The sequence below is a fragment of the Argiope bruennichi genome, chromosome 9 (assembly GCF_947563725.1).
Source record: "Argiope bruennichi chromosome 9, qqArgBrue1.1, whole genome shotgun sequence".
In the NCBI taxonomy this organism is placed as follows: domain Eukaryota; kingdom Metazoa; phylum Arthropoda; class Arachnida; order Araneae; family Araneidae; genus Argiope; species Argiope bruennichi.
Genome location: NC_079159.1, coordinates 104207983 through 104227642, shown reverse-complemented (window position 1 = coordinate 104227642; position 19660 = coordinate 104207983). Strand labels below are relative to the sequence as shown.

At 28.8% G+C, this 19660-nt stretch overlaps 1 protein-coding gene across 1 annotated transcript in view; it reads right to left on the bottom strand.

The window, feature by feature from the left end:
* Nucleotides 1-5734: 5734 nt before the first annotated feature.
* LOC129985187 (TBC1 domain family member 19-like) overlaps nt 5735-19660 on the bottom strand; it is a 31076-nt gene continuing 17150 nt past the window's right edge. Inside the window, exons 12-18 of the mRNA XM_056095116.1 lie at nt 15479-15541; nt 13834-13984; nt 13638-13747; nt 11696-11787; nt 10156-10271; nt 8830-8900; nt 5735-7655 (exon numbers count right to left, since the gene is read on the bottom strand). Of these exons, the coding sequence (XP_055951091.1) occupies nt 7551-7655; nt 8830-8900; nt 10156-10271; nt 11696-11787; nt 13638-13747; nt 13834-13984; nt 15479-15541 (708 nt within the window). The 3' untranslated portion in view covers nt 5735-7550. The remainder of the gene's footprint in view (nt 7656-8829; nt 8901-10155; nt 10272-11695; nt 11788-13637; nt 13748-13833; nt 13985-15478; nt 15542-19660) is intronic.

The window sequence follows — 19660 nt, the reverse complement described above, 5'->3', positions numbered from 1 at the left end:
GTGGAAAATCAGTATCCACCCCCAAATCATCAGCAATAATACTTGCAATGGCTGTTTTTTTTTTTTTTTTTGACTATCATATATTTACTATTTTTCAAGAGTGATTCAAGTAATTTTGAAAAATTTAGATTTTGACAATTGTTTGCAGTCTATTTCAGCATTGCACATAATTGGTTGCCTTTGACAATATTTGCCATTCAAAAGCAGGCATCTATAGTATCGAATAATAACACTGATGATAAAATTATAATCAATTTTTACATTGATCTCCAGATAAACATTAAGAACTGAGAATGACAAAGAAATTCTTATAATTTTTCAAATTAAATTATATTTGTTAAAAGACAGCTCTTAGTTAATCTTGTTAAGAGTACTTATCCTAAAGAATGTGAGGTATGCTTAAAATCTTATTCCTCAAGATTTTCTTTTGCAAATCATTTAAAACGCTGTAAACCAAAGGTTTGTGATGTTTTAACTCTGCCAAAAAGCAATTGTAATAATTTATTGGAGGCTAGTGTTAGTTCTCGAGCAGAAATTGTAAAAAAACCCAAATTATATTTAGTGCTAGTGGAGACAACTTTAGATAATCAATATTTAACTGATAAATGTGAAAATTCTCCCCAGTTGTGTCTAGAGCGTGGTCGATTTTCTAGCAGTAATGAATATTTTAATGAACACAAAAAAAAATTGTACCGGTAACAAGAAACATGAATCATAGTTTTGTACAAAATGTAATGGTAGAGCACTGGTGCCATGTATTGGTAGAATATATAACTAAAGTAAACAATTTAAAGATATGACATATATATTTAATTCAAATTTTTAAGAAAATAGTTTACTCCAATAAAGAAATTAAATAAATAGTTTTGAAAAAAAAATCAAATTTAAGAAGTAAGCTGAAATAGATAAATTAATTCAATCACACGTTACTTAAATTAGTAAATTAAGTATTAATTACAATTAATAAATTTTATATTTAATATTGAGTAATAATTTTTAATTAATATGATTGAAATAACATATATTTGGAACAAATATTTAAAAATAACAATAGCAAAAATCGTGGATCTCTAAAAGTAGTATAAATTATAAGCTGAATGAACATTTGAATCAGATGTCTGAAATGTTGACCCACTTTTCTTTAGATATGTTGACCCACTTTTTCTTTATTTGACCATGGTTCCTTCTGTAAATATCCATCATTTTAATACGATACACAGTGCAAAAGAAAAATTCAGGGACGCTAAAACGGCAATTTATAGCAAAGCATGGAATGTCTGAATTTATCTTATGGAATTGTGGCAAACATAAATCAGTCCCTTTCTACGCATGCGCTGCCTACTGTCCGTCTTATAGCTGGTCTAATGCAAACCTGGCACGAGAAAAAATTTAATATTCACTCTATTTTCTTGAATTACGAATGGATTAACTTTTAAAAAATAAAAAAGAGTTGTTTTTCATCACTTATTCAATTTCTGAAGATAATACAAAATTGATTCAGTATTAGAACTCTGAATCTTTATTTTCATAAAAGTTAGACATTATTCACTTTCAAAATAGTTTATAAGTAACAGTACGAAATAATTTAGTCATTTCTAATTCGCCAGTGATGTAATATATTGCTTCAGGAAAAATAACAGATGTGGTAAAAGCAGATGATTTGCAATCACATTGATTAATTTAATTTTTCATTAGAAACAAATGTCTATGTTAATAATCTCAACATTGTGATAAGAATTTTATCAAATATGATTAAATGACCACCTCCTTCAAAGGTGTGAAACGATTGTTGAACATCGCAAAAGATTTTGTGAAAAATGCGTTTTATACCTGTAGTGAAGTTTTACTGAATGTAAATATTAGCTGGTGTGCCGCCATATGTCAATATTCTATGAAGAGGATAATGATAAAAAATTGATACTTTTTGCAGTTACCAGATTCTTTAGTTTCCTGTCAATTCCTTTGGGCATTACAATGGAAACTTTACATTAATCAAGTCGGTATATTACAATGTCTATGCAATATGATCTTCAAACCGATGACATTGGAGTTTTTCTTCTTGGTTTCGGAACTGGTCTTATCATGATTTCATGCATTGCTTACACATATGTAAATCGTAAAAGTATCATAGGTTCTATATAAAGTGACGGAATGAGAAATAATTATTCTGTAATATAGATAATATAAGAGAAACTATCGATAATAAGAGTATGATTTTTGTATATACGTGTGTAATGATGATAAATAAGTTGGATCAAACAACGGCATGTTGTGTTTTTTTTCATCTAATAAGGATACAACGGTATGGATTTTTAAGAAATTCTCCTCTGAAATGCATTGTTCATAATAAACGTTAAAAGATCCAAAAAAATGGCCAAATGGAGTCGCGCAATCATCATCATTCAATCATTGACGATAACGAATTATCGCCAATCCCACACAGTCAATTGCTGTTGTTTCTAATGGCATTTGTCCTAGACAAGCCCATTGACTTTGTGGATAAAGCCAAGGGTACGTCTTTTGCGTTTACAGTAGCGCCAACAAGGGCCAAGAGAACAACTTAGCTACACACGTGTCACAACCCTATTTTACGGGCGGACTTCATTCATTCACCACAGATCGTAATTTAGACCTGAATCAGAGAACGATCACCCCTGATCCAGTACCCCCAGTATTACTCTCGACATGGAGGACTTTGTGACCACGACAGATTTAACGCGCGTCAGCCACCAAGCACGCGGGGATTCTTCGGCCGGCGGGGTTCGAACTCGCAACCCAAGAGATGCGAATCCAATGCCCTACCAACCAGGCTATCCCGGCCACACAGGTAATTAATAAGATTCCAATATAAGATTCAAAATCAGTTTTTTTTGAATACTTATATGCAATTCTCATTTGCAGTATTTAAATATTGTTATTTTAATTAATTATTAGTGTACTAAGAATAAAAGATGACAAAGTGCTCACTAATAGCAGAATAAAAATAGAGTAATACTTCAGATTAGTATTCAATTTCTCGCCAAACACAATAGAATCGCGCCAATCTACCAAAAACTTGCCAAACTTCGGATTTATGGTAATAGTTACAATACATGCCTAGAAATATGTATTTTAGGATTGCATTAAAAATTATCAAAATTACATATTTGGCAAAAAATCGCCCCCAAAAATTCAACATTGGTATTAATTCAAAGGGCATTAAGTCGGACTTCCCCTTTTGTGTTTTTGACTTTCTAATGTAAACTAACTATATATGAAATCTAATTCACTCAAAGATCATTTGACTATTCTTACTTCCATTGGCAAAATTTCTACGAGTAATATGTATTTAAAAATTGCTTCAAAAGCGTCTGTGAATTTTTATACAATAATTCGTGAGTATAATGATTGTTTTGATGTGATGAGCATACAGGTTGTTTTATTTTGGATACAGGTATTACAGCTACTTGAGTGAATATTTGAAACCAAATCTGGATTATAAATGGTTGAACATACTTTAGAAAAGGTTATTATTAAAAATGTATTAATTGTCTTATGATAGGTGCAAAAGGTAAAAACCAAACTGGTACTTTTCCATTAGCCGGCGCCAGCGAAAAATCGCCAAATAATGTAGAATTCCGCCAAATTCGCGTTTGGTTCACAATTGGCGACATTTGCGTCCGGCTAACTAAATAAACTAGACCTTAGTCCGCGCCCGTAACAATTTGCCATAGGCAAAACTGGAGCATGCGCAGTTTTGCCCTTGGCAAATTGTTACGGCGCGGACTAAGTTCTAGTGCATATGTTAGGATTAGACAAAGAAGTTTAAAGAAAAGAGTGTGCGGCGATTTTATTTCCATTTAAGATTGTAATAACATTTTTCCCCAAAATTTGTCCTATTGTATTTAAAATAATTTTTGAATGTGAGTTTATATTGTCCATATTGAGTTTGAGATATTTCTGTCCTCTTTTTCCCAGGTAAGATTGTCGTCGAAGAAGGAACCTTTTACGACTGACACCTTTTTTAAACATTTCTGCTTGCGTTTTATTAGTTACATCTTTATGTATAGTTCCAATGCCATATTTTGTTCTGTTGCCTCGAGTCAGAATGGTTATGTTGTCCGCAAAAAAGCAGCAATGGATGGACTTACGGGAAAGTCGACATATAGATTGTGAAACGCAATGGACTTAAAATGCTTCCCGATTGCTGAATGATTTGCAAATCAGCCATATCCTGTCCATTCCATTATGCCACATCCTATGAAATGCTTTACGTACCTCTAGAAGGACACCTCCAGTGTAGTGTTTGCCATTAAATACGTGCTTGTGACGTGGGTTACTCGTAACAGTTAGTGGATGCAGACATGGTTTGAGCGAGAGCCGTACTGTATGTTAGGGATCATTTCTAGTTCAGTGCAGTTGTCTTGTAGTCTATTGATGTAACTCTTTTAAAAAAATTTCCATTGTTGTTCAGAAAGCTTATAAGTGTAGAGTTTTCAGGAAGTTTATGATTTTGTTCTATTTTTAGGAACATAAGAAATCAAAAGATTTTCCGGGACGAACGGAAGTACTGAAGTTGGAGACATATATTAAAGATTTTAGTAAAAGAAGGAACTGCATTTATAAGTAACATGTTTGGAGCTTTGTCGGAAACTCTATCCAAGCCTGGCCTTTTCGATATTGATCTTTTTAACGATGTTTTTTTTTTTTTATTTCAATTGTTGAGCTGTTTAGAACTATTCATATATTACCTCACATCTTTGTAGATCTTAGAGATGTGCTATTTCATGAGGCTCTGCATTTGGCTGGAAAGTTATTTTAGAGAGGATTTGAAAGCTTTTTCTTTTTTTATAGATGTGTTTGATATCCTTGCATATTGTTACGAATTTATAACATTACTTTCTTGAGCAGTAAGTCTCCTTGTAAGAAAGATAGTTTTATAGACAGCTCTAATGAATCTTGGATCAATGACCCTTGGTCTTGGCAACAAATCCATTACGACTCAAGTTCCAGCCTTTTGTTGTAGAAGCTTCTTTGCCCAGTCACGGAAATTATAGAAAGCTGAAAGGAATCAGATGCGAGTAGTTAAAAGAATTTCTCCATCAAATTATTTAGTAAGTGCTTTGTACTATTACAGTTGTTTGTTAGCCATTTGCTGCTTATGTGCTACTTATTTCTGCAAGTGCCGATTTGTGTACAATTAGTCTGTGTTTTGTTGCCTGTTCTTCATGATTTTTTGTTGAATAATGCATCACTATCCATTAATGAGCTTGTTAAATTTCTCACTGGACATTCACAAGAAGAATTTTTCTGTAACAGTATTGATGAATACTGTCAATGATGCATTTAATACTATGAAGAAATGTCTATTTTGATAATTATAAACAATTTATTAACTTCGATTATTCAATTCTTAATCATTCGAAATTAATTCGATAATCATATAAGTACTTTTATTATTATTGATAAAAAAAAAAGTTGAACTACTTTCAAGTCACAATTAGCATTTATTGTTATTAAATTATGTAAATTTAAATATCTGTTAAAAAATAAAATACTTTCCATTAAATTCATTTCAAAGTTAATACATGTAAGAAGTTAATACATTAGACTTACATGCAAAAAAATATGTATGTAATTTTGTTTATCAATGCATTAGTCTTTTATGATTAATTGAGTTGATATTAAAGATGCACAGTCTCAATAAGTAATCAATAAACGGATGCTATTTTTTATTTATTTTAAAATATTTACCATATGATAAACTAATCCTAAAATAAAATAATTTTTTTTTGCATTTAAAACAGACATTTGTTTCTTCATCAATAAACAAATTACTTTTACACATTGAACTTTTGCTCATACACAGCCCTTTTTTGAACACAATAATAATTTGAAACACATACACGAATGGTAATTCTGAACCCAAACTGTTAGATAGTTACTCAGTTTCATTGATTTGTCAACAAGGAAAAAAATGATGTATATATATATAGTATTTCTATACAAATACAATATTCAACAAGAATAATTTTTTCAACAATTTTTCTTTCCCTTTTACTAATTACATTGATATAAAATATATTATACATAAAATGAGTAATTTTTCTGAATAAAAATACTTGAACCTAAAATACATTTTGCATGTAGTTTATATTGTGTGATGCGACTACAATATTAAAATGCTAAACTGCTAACACATATTAAAAATTGAACCATGCCATTTTTCTGTATTTATTTCATTATAGCCCCTTTCTTCTGAATAACCCATATGCAAGGGGTAATAATTGCAAGTTTAAAGAAATTCTTAGAAGATTTTTTTTTCCAATAAAAGAGAAATGGTAGGGTCAGAAAGGTACTACATGTATGCTTGAGGGTTAATATGTTTTTATAAAATATAGATAAAATATATTATAAAATATAAGTAAAATATATACAATATAACATAAATGTTAAAAATATAATATAAAGTATATTTTTTGGTCCTGCAATGCATTTCTTGATAAGCAGTTTTCTCCAATTTTTACACAGATACATGAAAACTTATTAGTACTTGCAACATATGCTATTTTAGGGATTTAGTTTACAGTTTGAATTATCTGTACATGAAAATTTTAAGCTACAAATATTGTTTGAAAGATAGTATTGTAGGGATAAATATTTTACAATATTTAAAAAATAATAATAGTGCTCATGAAAAATTTTCAAAAATTTACTTAGAAGATATGAAAGAAAGTTCAGTATTACATCTCAGAGGGACAAAAATCTATTCCTGTTTTAAGAATAAGTTCTTTATTGAATTTTGATTTTCAATGTTTTTTTTTATTGCATTTGCATTAAAGTGAAGGCATTTTTAACCTTTAACTTCTGAGGATGTCTTATGTGATTTACTTCAAAATCCCATTTAAACCATTTTCATCCACATAATCATTCTTTTTTCTAATTCTAATTGGTATGTTTCAGACAATCCCTATTCAAGGTGAATTCCAAACCAAGGGCTTTATTAGCCTAAGAAGCTATGTTACATATATCACAGAAGGCAGCTGTGATGTAAGTATTGGGCAATATCAGTCCAGTTTTTGGAAAAAAAAAAAAAAAAAAAAAAATAGGATATGTCAATTATATTACAATTCTATCATTTATCAGTAATCTGCTCTTCAATTCATATTTTTCTTTTCCCCTATCCCCAACAAATGCATTGACATATGTTTTGGGTGCTGTTTCATGCTTGGTGCATGATTGTAACAAATTACAGAGGAAGATATTTTGTAAAGATGTATACATACACATAGCTAGTGAAAACATATACAAGATAAGATATTAACAATGCTAGTATCAAATAGACCAATCATACTCATATTCAAAGCTCAAAACTTCCTACTAGCTTTTCTGTATAGATTATATGAAGTCATACGATTTTTTTTTGGTAACCTGAACCATCGTAAAAGTGTTGTTAAAAAGTAACAATCATTTTCATTTTGCTGCTGATGTGTAGAAAAATGGAGATTTTGTGCTGCCCAGCAATTTTTAAAGTAAGCAACCTAGAAACAAATGAGGCTCTATATCACATTTCATCTGGAGAAGGCAGTTGAAGCATGGTGGTGGTGGTGGGCACTGCTAAGCATGCCATGCAGGACTGGAATCACTTTCACCCCAGAGATGTCAGCCAGAATGTTCTAAAATCCAAAGATTTCAGCTTAGTAGAAGGAAAATGTATCTAGTTGTGGCTTAAATATATCAGTCATGTTTGTACATATTATTTGGGTGGAATTGTTTGAATACATTTAATAAAAATAATTTTAAGTCTGCTCTTAATTAATAATACTTAAGAAAACCAGAGAGAGTGTACCACTCACTATTTTCTCATATATATTCACAATATGATACATTTTGTGTTACTTAACGTATTGCAAAAAAAATAAATAAATAAATAAATAAAAGTGTATGCATTTTATTTTATTTTATTTTTTTTGATCAACTGCATCCAAAATTTGTCATAAATCTACAATTATAGGAGAAAAACTACATATTAAATTTCATTTATTAAAATACACACCAAGAACATTTTAAAAAATTAACATATATTTTACAATAAAAATAAATTAAACTATCCACTTGTTTCTTTAATTACTTTACAGCATATTATCTCACAAAAACCATTGGTACATTATTTTAAAATTCGAAAAATAAGCTTTTCAGTAATATTAATGTAACTCCAGAAAAGTTATTACTTCCAATTTTACAACACTTTTATTAATATTTATTACATCAAAATTCTTTCTTGTTTTAATAACTGCATTTATATTATATGCATAAGCACTGTGATAATATGAAGTACATTTTTGTATGTGTGTATGATTGTGAATGTTTAATTTTTTTAAAGTAGATCTGTAATTGCAGATTTCTATAAATGATTCTTCTACATGAAACCCATCTATAAGATGTAGGTAGTCTATTTTTGTGTTTGTGAACTGAATAACTGAAATCTGCAAAGATGAAAACTGATAAAATTAGGCAAATGATCTTATTAGAAATACTGACTTGTATCAAACTTTAGTCCAAAGCCACCAAAAGGCTGACATTTTATCTACATATTTTCATGAATAAATTTAAAAAGTTGAGAAAAAGGCCCTTTTGCTGGCTCAAGAATAAATAATAACAAGAACAAATTATAAAAGATTTGTATAATTAATTCCTAAAAAGCAACAGCATCAATAGAAGTATCTGTTAAAGAGAAATCCCTGAAGTTTATTAAACTAAAACCAAGTTTGATAAAAATGAATGCATACTTTGCATAAAATAAAAGTGAAAATTTTACAAAAGAAAAAATTATTATTATTATTATTTTACCTCCACAGTAGCTTGATTTTCTGCTTGAAGAAGAATTGGTTTACGAAGAGACATTATTCCTACAGCTAAAACTGCAATTAAACAGAAACCAATTTTTAAAAATTACAAAAAAAAAAAGTATCATATTTATAAAAATGACGAGAACTTATATGCAAGCAATAAATAAATAAAAATAAAAAATAAGTATTATCTCTGATTACAGTGAAGATTCGTTTTTACTTGGAAAGAAAATTTGTTTTGATACTAGATGATATTTTATCTAAAATGATGAAGATCTTACAAAAATATTGCTTAACAAATTTTTTTTATAATTTTCTGATATATACTTTTTGTCCAACATTAGCTATAAAATAAAATATTTTTTCTTCAAATCGTTATATGGTTGTGCATTTATAGAACTCATATCAAAAACAAGCAAAAGTATACAGCACACAACATGATTGATAGATTCCTCTTATGTTGATAAAAGGATGGTAGTTGGCATCCCACTTTTTTTAGAACAAAATTCATCAAAAATCTCTCTGTGTACTGAATCTTGACTTATTAGATCCGAAGACATAGCCTCAATCTTACCTTTTACATGAATAGTGATAATGGTGACACAAACACACACACAAAAAAACAAAACAAAAAACATAGAATGTATTGAGAGGAAAGGATACTACCAGTCATTAAGACTTTAGTACAAACCATTTTCTCAGAAACTATTATTTCAATTACAATATTGAGATCTACAACTATTTCATTACGACATAATGTGTTTAATATCATTTGCGTGCATCGTAACACTTGGAGGATAATAGATGAACTTCCCAAAGGGGAAACTTTCTGTGTAGAAATGATTCCAAAACCTGGATGCAAACATTTCAAACATTCTTAGCAATTGAGCTATGTCTGATTGAGACAGATCAGCAACAAGTATTATTATGGTCCTCCATCTTCATCATTTAAGTCATCTTAACAACTCATTTTTACTGCAATCAGTCAGCCTTGAGAATTTTCTGGTAAGAAATATTCTTCCATAGATGAAACACCAAATAAGAAAATAAACTAGTTTCATATTTTCACAAAGAGACATTATTCTTTAAATTTTAGAAAAGTGCTTGAAATAACTTTGAAGTTGCATTGAACACTTTTTAATTAGAATAAGATAATTTTTAAAATATTAAGGAAATTTTTTTGAACAGTTGTGAAAATGGTTATAATTTAACATTTCAGCTTTTAATTTTTATATCAACGTATTTAACTTTTAATTTTTATATCATTTTTGTACAATCACAATTTTTCTTTTGTCCCAATATTAATTGAATCATAAGCATCACTTACCAACAATTATCTCTGTTGTGTCATAAGCCAGCATACAATCCCACAATTGCAGGATTTGGTCAGTCGCTAAGCACCCAGAGAATGTTTTAATGATCCATTTGATGGCAATCTTTAATCTAGAACATATAAATTTATCTTAATTTATATTTGTTGAGACACAGCTATGTCTCTTCATGATTAACACATTAGCATAACACGCTTAACATTTAGAGTAAAATGCATTTTATATAATCAAGACAAAGATTAATTTTGCTAGAAAGTATAATAACAAAAAAAAGACATATGCCTGAAATGCTACAGAAATTAATAACAGACCTTTTGTTCCTCACATTCATGCAAGTTACTTTTAAAATACGATAGATTCTACTAAAGTGAAACACGCTGGGCCAATTAAACAGCTGCTTTAATTTTAAAAATTTCATTAAAATTTAAATACAATTTTGTTTTAATATTTTAATAAATTATCGAACAGAAATTTAAGTTACTAGAAATGAATACAAATATTTACACTTTGCCCACTTGTAATAAAGAAATGTATCAATCTGTGTGGCAAATAAATTATCAAAATAAGTTTGTTGAAGAGAAAGGTGAATTTTTGTCATAGGAAATGTCATCTAGTGAGGAAAAGTTATTTACCTCACTACCCAACTTACTACTTTTGGAAAAAAGAGCTTTGATCTAAAAATAGCAAAACTTTGACTAGTTTTTATTTTATTTACAACATTTGATATTTTATAAACTGCAGTACATTTTATCAAAATAAAACCATATCAGTACAAGATATTGTGTGATATTCTGAATGCAGCGAAGATATTGTAATAATATCGTAGAGCTTTTTGTTATTAATCATTACAGCGGGAGAAAAGATACAACTGACTTAAAAAAAGGGGAGCACAATATTTACATATTATTCTTTTCCTGTGTATGCATTTATATATATATATATATATATATATATATATTAAACTTTGCATTCATTTATATGTAAGGCAATCAGTAGACACTTTGAAAGAAATAACTCTGAAATGAAATTTCTTCCCAGGAAGGTAGAAAGAATAAGGTAAAGTTTATGAAATTTTAGACAAAAAAGTTTCTGCATGTGAAATTTACAGTCAAATCACTGAAGTCTCTTGCGATCGTAATTGAATGATCAACTTGTAGCGAATTATTGTCGGATCATTTGAATCCTGCACAGAGGTAGTCTGTACCAGATTCTACACCGATTGCTAAACTCTTGGCTTTTAATGATTACTTTCTTTTTTTTTTCCCAAAATAAAGAAAAACAAGAACAACATGCCCAAAGAAATTAGCAAATTGGCCCTGATTTTTGACAAATGCTTCAATCGATTTTGAGATTAGGTAGGAAAATTATGCGATGATATTTACATTTTATATTGTTGCATTTAACAATTTCTTTATAATTTTTGTAACTTCTGAACTTCTTTTATTTAGTTAAATTATATAAAAAATAATTACTTATTTTAACATTGAATTACAAGAAATACCTTTTTACCTTAAATAATACTATGGAGCAACTTACGGATATATGTCATGTGTAGAGAAATGATAGGCAAGTTGAGGTTCCACTTCATCCAGCAAAGTTTCAAAAGACAAAGCTAAAGAGAGGATTCCCTAAAAAGTAGAAGTCATAATTCGTGTCATACAGCCTTATTTTGAAAAGGCATGCCCAACTGCAGTATTTTAGTTTAGTTTAATTATGTTAGCCTTCTGTTGCTTCAAAACAGATCATAAATATAAGTAATCTGAATTAAATTTGAATCTCACTATTACAATTATTCACAAAATAAATTAATATAACAAAATTTTGATCCTCCCTTTTTATTAATAACTCCTAATTTAGATTCTTGCTTCAATTTCAGGATAATTTTGAAGCTGAGAAAGATATTAAATCATTACCTCATTTTTCTATGTACATCTAATGTTTGTTAAATATTTGTGCAGTAAAAACATTCGGACTATAGTTAATTTAAGTTAGTGGTAGCAAACCTCTGAAGAGACTGTCAAATGTAATTCCAGATTTTGCTTTATAAAGATTGTATATTTGAGATAAAAATTGGTAAATGGAGGTGGAAATGGCTTCCGAGGATTATTCTTCCTTCAAGTAACATAACTTAAAGGCTGGAAGATTAGTAAAATGACAGGGATCAACAGCCATAAAGACCTTAATTTAAAGTTTTACAATTATTATTGTCCTAGAAATGAAAAATAAATAATTGCATTAATAAAATCAATGCAAACCAATAGGAAATTTTTCATCTATTAGAAAATCGACAAATCTACTAAATATATATATTTGGAGTCACCATGTTTTTCCAAAGTGTGCAGTTCTTTGATATAATATTTAATTATACCTAATAACATTCGTTTTCAAAATTAACAAAAAATTAAGGAATAATATATATTTTTGCTGAAATAAAAGCTTGAAATAAACGATTTTAAATCAACTATAAAATGCTTTTAGCTAACACAAGATAAAAAAAATTTGGGTTTAAAATGCAAAGATTAAAAAAAAAATTTTTTTAATGCAGAAAAGTCTTCAATATTTTTAACAAAGACACGATTTTAAACAAAGAAATTAATGGTCTCATTAGATATATTTAAATGAATTTTTTTAAAATTAAAATAGCTTTTTGATTTTTTCCTCTTAATAAATATTACAGTGTCTATGATAACCACCATATATTAATGATCTCATGGCTCCAAAATTTGCTCCAAATATCTGCTCATTTGTGATCAGGCCCAACAATTTAGCTCGCATTTGGAAACAAAGCCAGTATTGTAACTATACAGTAGCAGAACAAAGGTTCCAAATCATGATTCACAATTATAAAGGCACATAAATTTACTTATATAACATTTTGATTAATCAGGCTTTTCTGATGTGTTTAACATTTTGGTGATTTTTTTAACTATTTCTGTTCATCTAGCTAGTGCAGAGCATGGATTTTTATTGCTAAAATAATATTTGCAGAATTTCAAGCAGAAAGGTTGCATTATGCAGTAACATGTCATCTGAAATCATATGACTGTAACTCTGAGTTAAAGATTTTTTTTCCTAAAATGAAAATTGAAACAAACAATTTTTAACTAATAGTTAAATAGTGTTAATTCTCAAATAAAATAAATAAAATGTAAATAAAATTGGATAAAATAAAAACAAAAATTATAATTTTCCATACTCTATCAAAATTATAAGACACCTTAAAATCAAGTGTTAATATTATGAAAAGTGATTAAACATCTAAAGAAATGAAGTGCTTTTAAAATTAGTGATAGTGATGAGTTGAATTTTCAATAGGCCTTTAACTTACATATCGGTCAAGAAACTGATAGTTAAATTTAGTAACAGAAACTAGTTACCCCATCACAATGATCCAGTTAGATAAATTATTGCTAAAATGAACATTTAAAAAGCTCTTAAGGAATATTAATGCATTAAAAGGAAAAAAGCGAAAAGAGACCTGTGGGTGAGATGAAAGGTTATGCAGCCGAAAGAAGTATCTCACGTACAACTCGCGGAAGACATGATATAGAGTGATGGGATCTTCATAAATGTAACACAGAGGGGCCACTGTTCAAGGAAGAGAGGAGATGCAGCAGGTTATGAAAAGAATTAAGTAAAAAAAAATAACTAGCAACATTCTATTACATCCTTACCATACATAGAAAATCCATGGAATGGGATTACACCATTGGGTGGGTAAGTGACAGTCATGTGGGTTCCTCTCAGGATGGCTTTTGGAGGGTTTGCAGAGCTGATATCGAAGTGAGAGATTAAAGAGGTGTCTCGAGAGAAAACTAATAATATCTGATAATAAAAAAGAATAGAGGTTACATGAAAAAAAAAATGCATAAAAAAAGGTGAAAATTCATAAATAATTTACATACAAAAGAAACACAACCTCTTTTTTTCAAATTATGTCCTTAAATGTTTAGAAAGATTTTAGTAAAGATTTTATAATAATTACTTAAATAACTAATTTTACATTTTAAAAACTTTATTTCTATATGAAAAAATTCCAACATTGAGATGAGCATTAGATAGATTCATATCACATTTAGTTTTTACCTAAATAAAACAATGGTCTGTATAAATTAACGCAAAAATATACATCAATGTTAATTATGAATCCCCCACCTTGATCAACACTAGAAACCAAGTTAAAACAGGAAATAAACAAAATATTTCATAAAAATTCCTATATACACAAATTAATTAAACTTCTAGGGGGAATTACTCATGGAGACTCATAATAATTTAGACTTATTTTAATTCCTTGGAATCATTGAAAATCTTCAGATATATACAATTGGATTCAACATCTACCATTCATCAAATTGTGGATGAGCTTTCTCCCAATATATATATATATATATATATATATATATATATAAAATATTTTGAAACAGATAAAATCTTCTTGTAGAACAAATACAAGAAATATCAATGCTACAAATGATGATACAATGTATGATATAAAGAATTTCCAGAAGCAGTAAATACATCAGGTGAACAAATAAAAAGAAAATCAAAATGAAAAAGGAATCTGAAGCACCAACGTGCAAACTTTTAATCATTTATGTACCCCGTAGCTTATGAAGCAAAATTTTGATATCAACACAATAACTTTTGTTTCCTATAAAACTGATTTCTGTTCTTAGAATTTTATTAAGTACTTTTTTGCAGTACTTACTTTTGCACCTAATTTATTAATATTGTATTATCAAATAAAAATGTCACATTTCAAAAATATTTATTTCCATTTTTACTTTAAAAGTGTAGTTTTCTTTTATGGCATTCAATCTTAGAACTAGCCTTTGATTTTAAATTCAGATTTTTGGATAAGCTATTTATCACAGTCTCACCTATTTTGAATTAAATAAATTCCACTGTATTATGGAGACTTAAGAGAGTGGCATATTAAAAATTACATTCAACATAGATATCAATCAAAATATATAAATAAATTACATTATATATCAATAAATGTGATTGAAGGCTTTAGGGAGAGACGCTTTCAGATCAAATTTGTTTAATTAATAAAAAAATTTTAAAAAATTGAGGAAGACCATCATATAAGAAAGAATTGCATTCATTAACTGATTGACCATTGCATTGCAGAAGTTGACAATTTATTTTATTTGCTTCTTAGACTGAAAACAAAAACTTCACACTTTTAAAAAAAGAAATTAAACTTTTCAAATTAACATGAAAATAAAAAAAAACATACAAGTTTGAGAATTAATTTATACAATAATTATTTTAAGCATTATAGAGTTAAAGTACGACACATGAAAATACCTGATAAAGCAAATCTTCAAACACAAAGTATTGATCATCATTGGAGGCTGTTAAATGAATATCCTGGAAAGCAAAAAGTTTGAATATTAGAATTTGGCAATGTGTACAATTAGTGCAAGAAAAAGAAAACAATCTGAAAAACATGCCCCTTAAAACATTTGCTTTGATATATTCCAATGCTGCTTTTAATCCATACTTTAATTTTACTTGCTTTATGGTTGTGAAGATGGAATTAAGCAATCAATCTTGATAGATTACTCGAAAATTTAGTACAATAGCATATTCTTGATCACAATTTAATTATCAAATAATCAATCATTTTTTTTCAATTTAATTTGATTCTATTCACGAGGCACCATCTTATTTATAACAATGAATATAAATTAAATACTAAACACCAGAAAGTAATAAAAATAACAATTTTTAAGGCAATTTTATTAATGCAATAAAAAAGAAATTTTTTATGACAAACTTGGGTATCAGAACGAAAACATAATAACCTGAAGGACAGATAACGATACTGCAAGGAAACTAAACCACAGTAAATTGTCAAATTCATTAAAATGCATTTGTTTTGATCTCCAGGTTCTTAGTTTTAAAAAGCCAGTATTTTAGCATACTAATAAAAGAAGGCCTTTAATTTTTTTTTAGTTATAGTTATTTGTCAAAGAGAGAGAGAGAGGGAGGGAGAGAATTTTTACATAAAATGCAAAAACAGAATATAATAGATTCTACTTAGTATTCAATGTTTAGTAACAATTTTAATGGCATTATAGAGCAGGAATTTATGATTAAATTTATTTACATTCCTTAAATTATAATATTTTAAATCCACTTTAATGAAATAAATGATTTTGAAGAAATATGTTTCTAATTTTGTTGTACAATATTACATTTCAGAATGTTTATAATAACTCCCTTCAGCCATCTTCAGTTATCCAATTTACCCTTTTCTACCAAATTAAAAAAGGGTCAAACTCAAATTTGGAAAAACTCAATTTAGATTATTAACTATATGTGCATATTTGAGATTCGAACTCGCAACGTTAGGGTTCATAGCCGAGTAGCAAAGCCACTAGACAAAAGTGTACATTCTTCTCCGGAAGTTGTTATCTGGCTTATGATGTTACCACTACAATAGTCCCCCACCAGTGAGTCGGCAGAGTTTATCGCGCCAGTTATGGCGAGCGACGAACGTTGATATCGCGCCAAGTGTTATGGCGGGCGACGGCGAGCGTGTGTGACTGGTTGCTGCCGGTAGATGGAGCCACGACAGCTGAATGAAGGATGCGGTTGTTCAGAACCAGGGTCACCAATGTGCAGGTTGAGGTTCGAACTCGCAACGTTAGGGTTCATAGCCGAGTAACAAAGCCACTAGACAAAAGTGTACACTCTACTCTGGAAGTTGTTATCTGGCTTATGATGTTACCACTACATATACAACAAACTTTGCCTCTGCAACTGTCCCAAAATCGTACAGGTTTCGATTTTGTTTTTTCTTATTTTTCAAACAAATTAGATTCAGGAGCATGAAATATTTTTAATATTACTTGCATCACTTTCTACAAAAATATTAATTTCTGATCAGTTAAGTAGTATTCCTATAAAATGGAAGCAAGCACATAACAGTAAAAAAACAGCATTGCAGTTGCATTTTCACTGCAATTTAATCCATTCAACAAATTTACCTTAAAAAGGTTGATGAGTTAATGTATGGATCATGAAATGGGTGGAAGCAAATTTTTCAGAGAAATAAGAAGTCATTCATTGAGTGAAGATTTTTAATTCACTAGCAAATGAGCAAATAATGAAAATGTTTGCCAGAAAAAATTGATTGAATAAAATCATTACTATTTGTCCCATAGAGCTAAAGATGGTTTGAAAAAAAACTTCAGCCCTATTTAAATAATGTAGACTTTGCATCAAAGAGATAATATATCACCAATAGGGATTGCAATACCGGTATACCGGAATACCGAATACCGGTATTTTGAGCCATTTGTACAATTTTGTAATACCGGTATTCACAAGTTTAAATACCGGTTTTTCGGTATTTACTAGAAATTTTTAAAATTGTCTCTACTATATGTTCAGGGATCGCCAACATGACAAAATAGCATACGTTTTTGTTTTTATGTCTCCCTAACGGGCGAAATTAATTAACTAATGAATGGCTTAATTAATTGCTTAAATCTAAATTAGCGAAACATGGATTATCCCTGAAAGAAAATATTGTATACATAACGACTGATGGAGTAACAATTACAAAAAAAGTTGCAAAGTTGATTGGTGCAAATCAGCAGTTGTGTTATGCACATTGAATTCAATTAGGAGTAATAGATGTATTATACAAAAAAATAAATAAATAAATAAATAAATAAAAATAAAGAACAGAAGAATCCAAATACTGTGGATATAGAAACTTCGGATTCCAACTTTGAAGAGAGTAAGAGTGAGAGTGATATTGACAATGAAGATAATGACAATTTAATTGTTGAAGAAGATATTGCTAATGAGGATAAAATATTAACAAATCAAGTATTGCTTCATATAATTTATAAAGCTCGAAAAATTGTTGAGATATTTAAATGTTCCCTTATAAAAAAGGATATATTACTAAAATATATATTAACTGAAAATAAAATAGAATATATGTTAATATTAGATTCTAAAACACGTTGGAATAGTTTACTCCTAATGATGGAACGATTTTTGAAACTGAGAAATCCAATCCAAAAAACAATAATCGACTTAAACCTGCAAATTAATTTTTCAGATAGTGAATTCGACTTAATATCCAGAACTATATCAGCTCTACTTCCAATAAAACTGACTATTGAGGCGTTATGTCGGAGAGATTCTAATTTATTAACAGCTAATGCAACAATAAATTTCATGTTGCAGTCACTGAGAGAACAGCACACATCACTATCTAAAGATTTATATATTACATTGAAAAATCGCACAGTAGAAAGGCATACCGAAATAGAAAATTTCTTATGGTATTTAAATAATTATAATGATTTTAAAAATGAAAATGAAAAAGAAGAAAAGAAAATAACCAATTCAAATCTGATTTAAGTTTAGAGTAAATTTTCTTAAAACATTTTACCCACAAACCTATCCACATTCAGAATTCGGTTCAGTTATCGAAGATTATGATGTCACTACTGTCGGTAGTGAAAAGAAATTGTCTTTTGAACAAAAATTAGAATTAGTGATAAATAAAAAAAAATTTAACGAACCAAAATACAATACAGAAATCAGCTATATCCAAAACCATCCGACGAGAAATCGATTTATTTGAAGATGAGGGATTTAGAGGTAAATACTTGAAAAAAAAATATATCGCGCATTGCTAACGGTACCACCAGCTAGCGTAGATGCCGAAAGAGCATTTTCAGCTGGTCATTTTTACACAAAATTACTTTTCAGGCTTAATGACAGTACAATTGATGCATTATGTTTTTTAAGATCACATTTCAAAAATTTGTAATAGTACCACAGACTGAATAGTGATATTTACACTTTTTTGTGATTTAAATAAACAAGATGTTCCTTTACTTTTTTGTGATTAGATACTGTTATAATTTATGTTTCAAATTATTTTTTGTGATATTTACACTCTCTAACAAAACTGGCAAATAAAACAAAGAAACACCTGTGTTTTCTTTCTTTTTCTGAAATTTCTAATACCGGTATTAAAACCGGTATCCCGGTATTAAGATTTAAAAAATACCGAATACCGGTATTGAAATTTTGGTCCGGTATTGCAATCCCTAATCACCAATATTTTTTTGGTCCTTTTACACAATATGAGATTTAAATATAGTTTTATATCTTCCCATATATTTCAAAATAAATAATAAATTCCTTGTTTTCAGAATAATAGATTTCGGATTTCATGCCAGACAAGAAAAAAAAATGGCTACAACATAATTACAGTAGAACAGATAAAATAATATTTAAAACAATTCTATCTTTTAAGTTGATGATAAATTTTATAAAATCATTTGCATCCTCAAAGCACTCACAGATGATAATCAACTGAGACAGAAATCACGAATAATAAAAAAGAAACAAACTTTTAAATAAAACATAATGTTTAAATAATCTTAGTCATATCTACAGATGAGATGAGTTAAGATTATAGTAATTCTTGCGGTCATGAATTTGGATAGT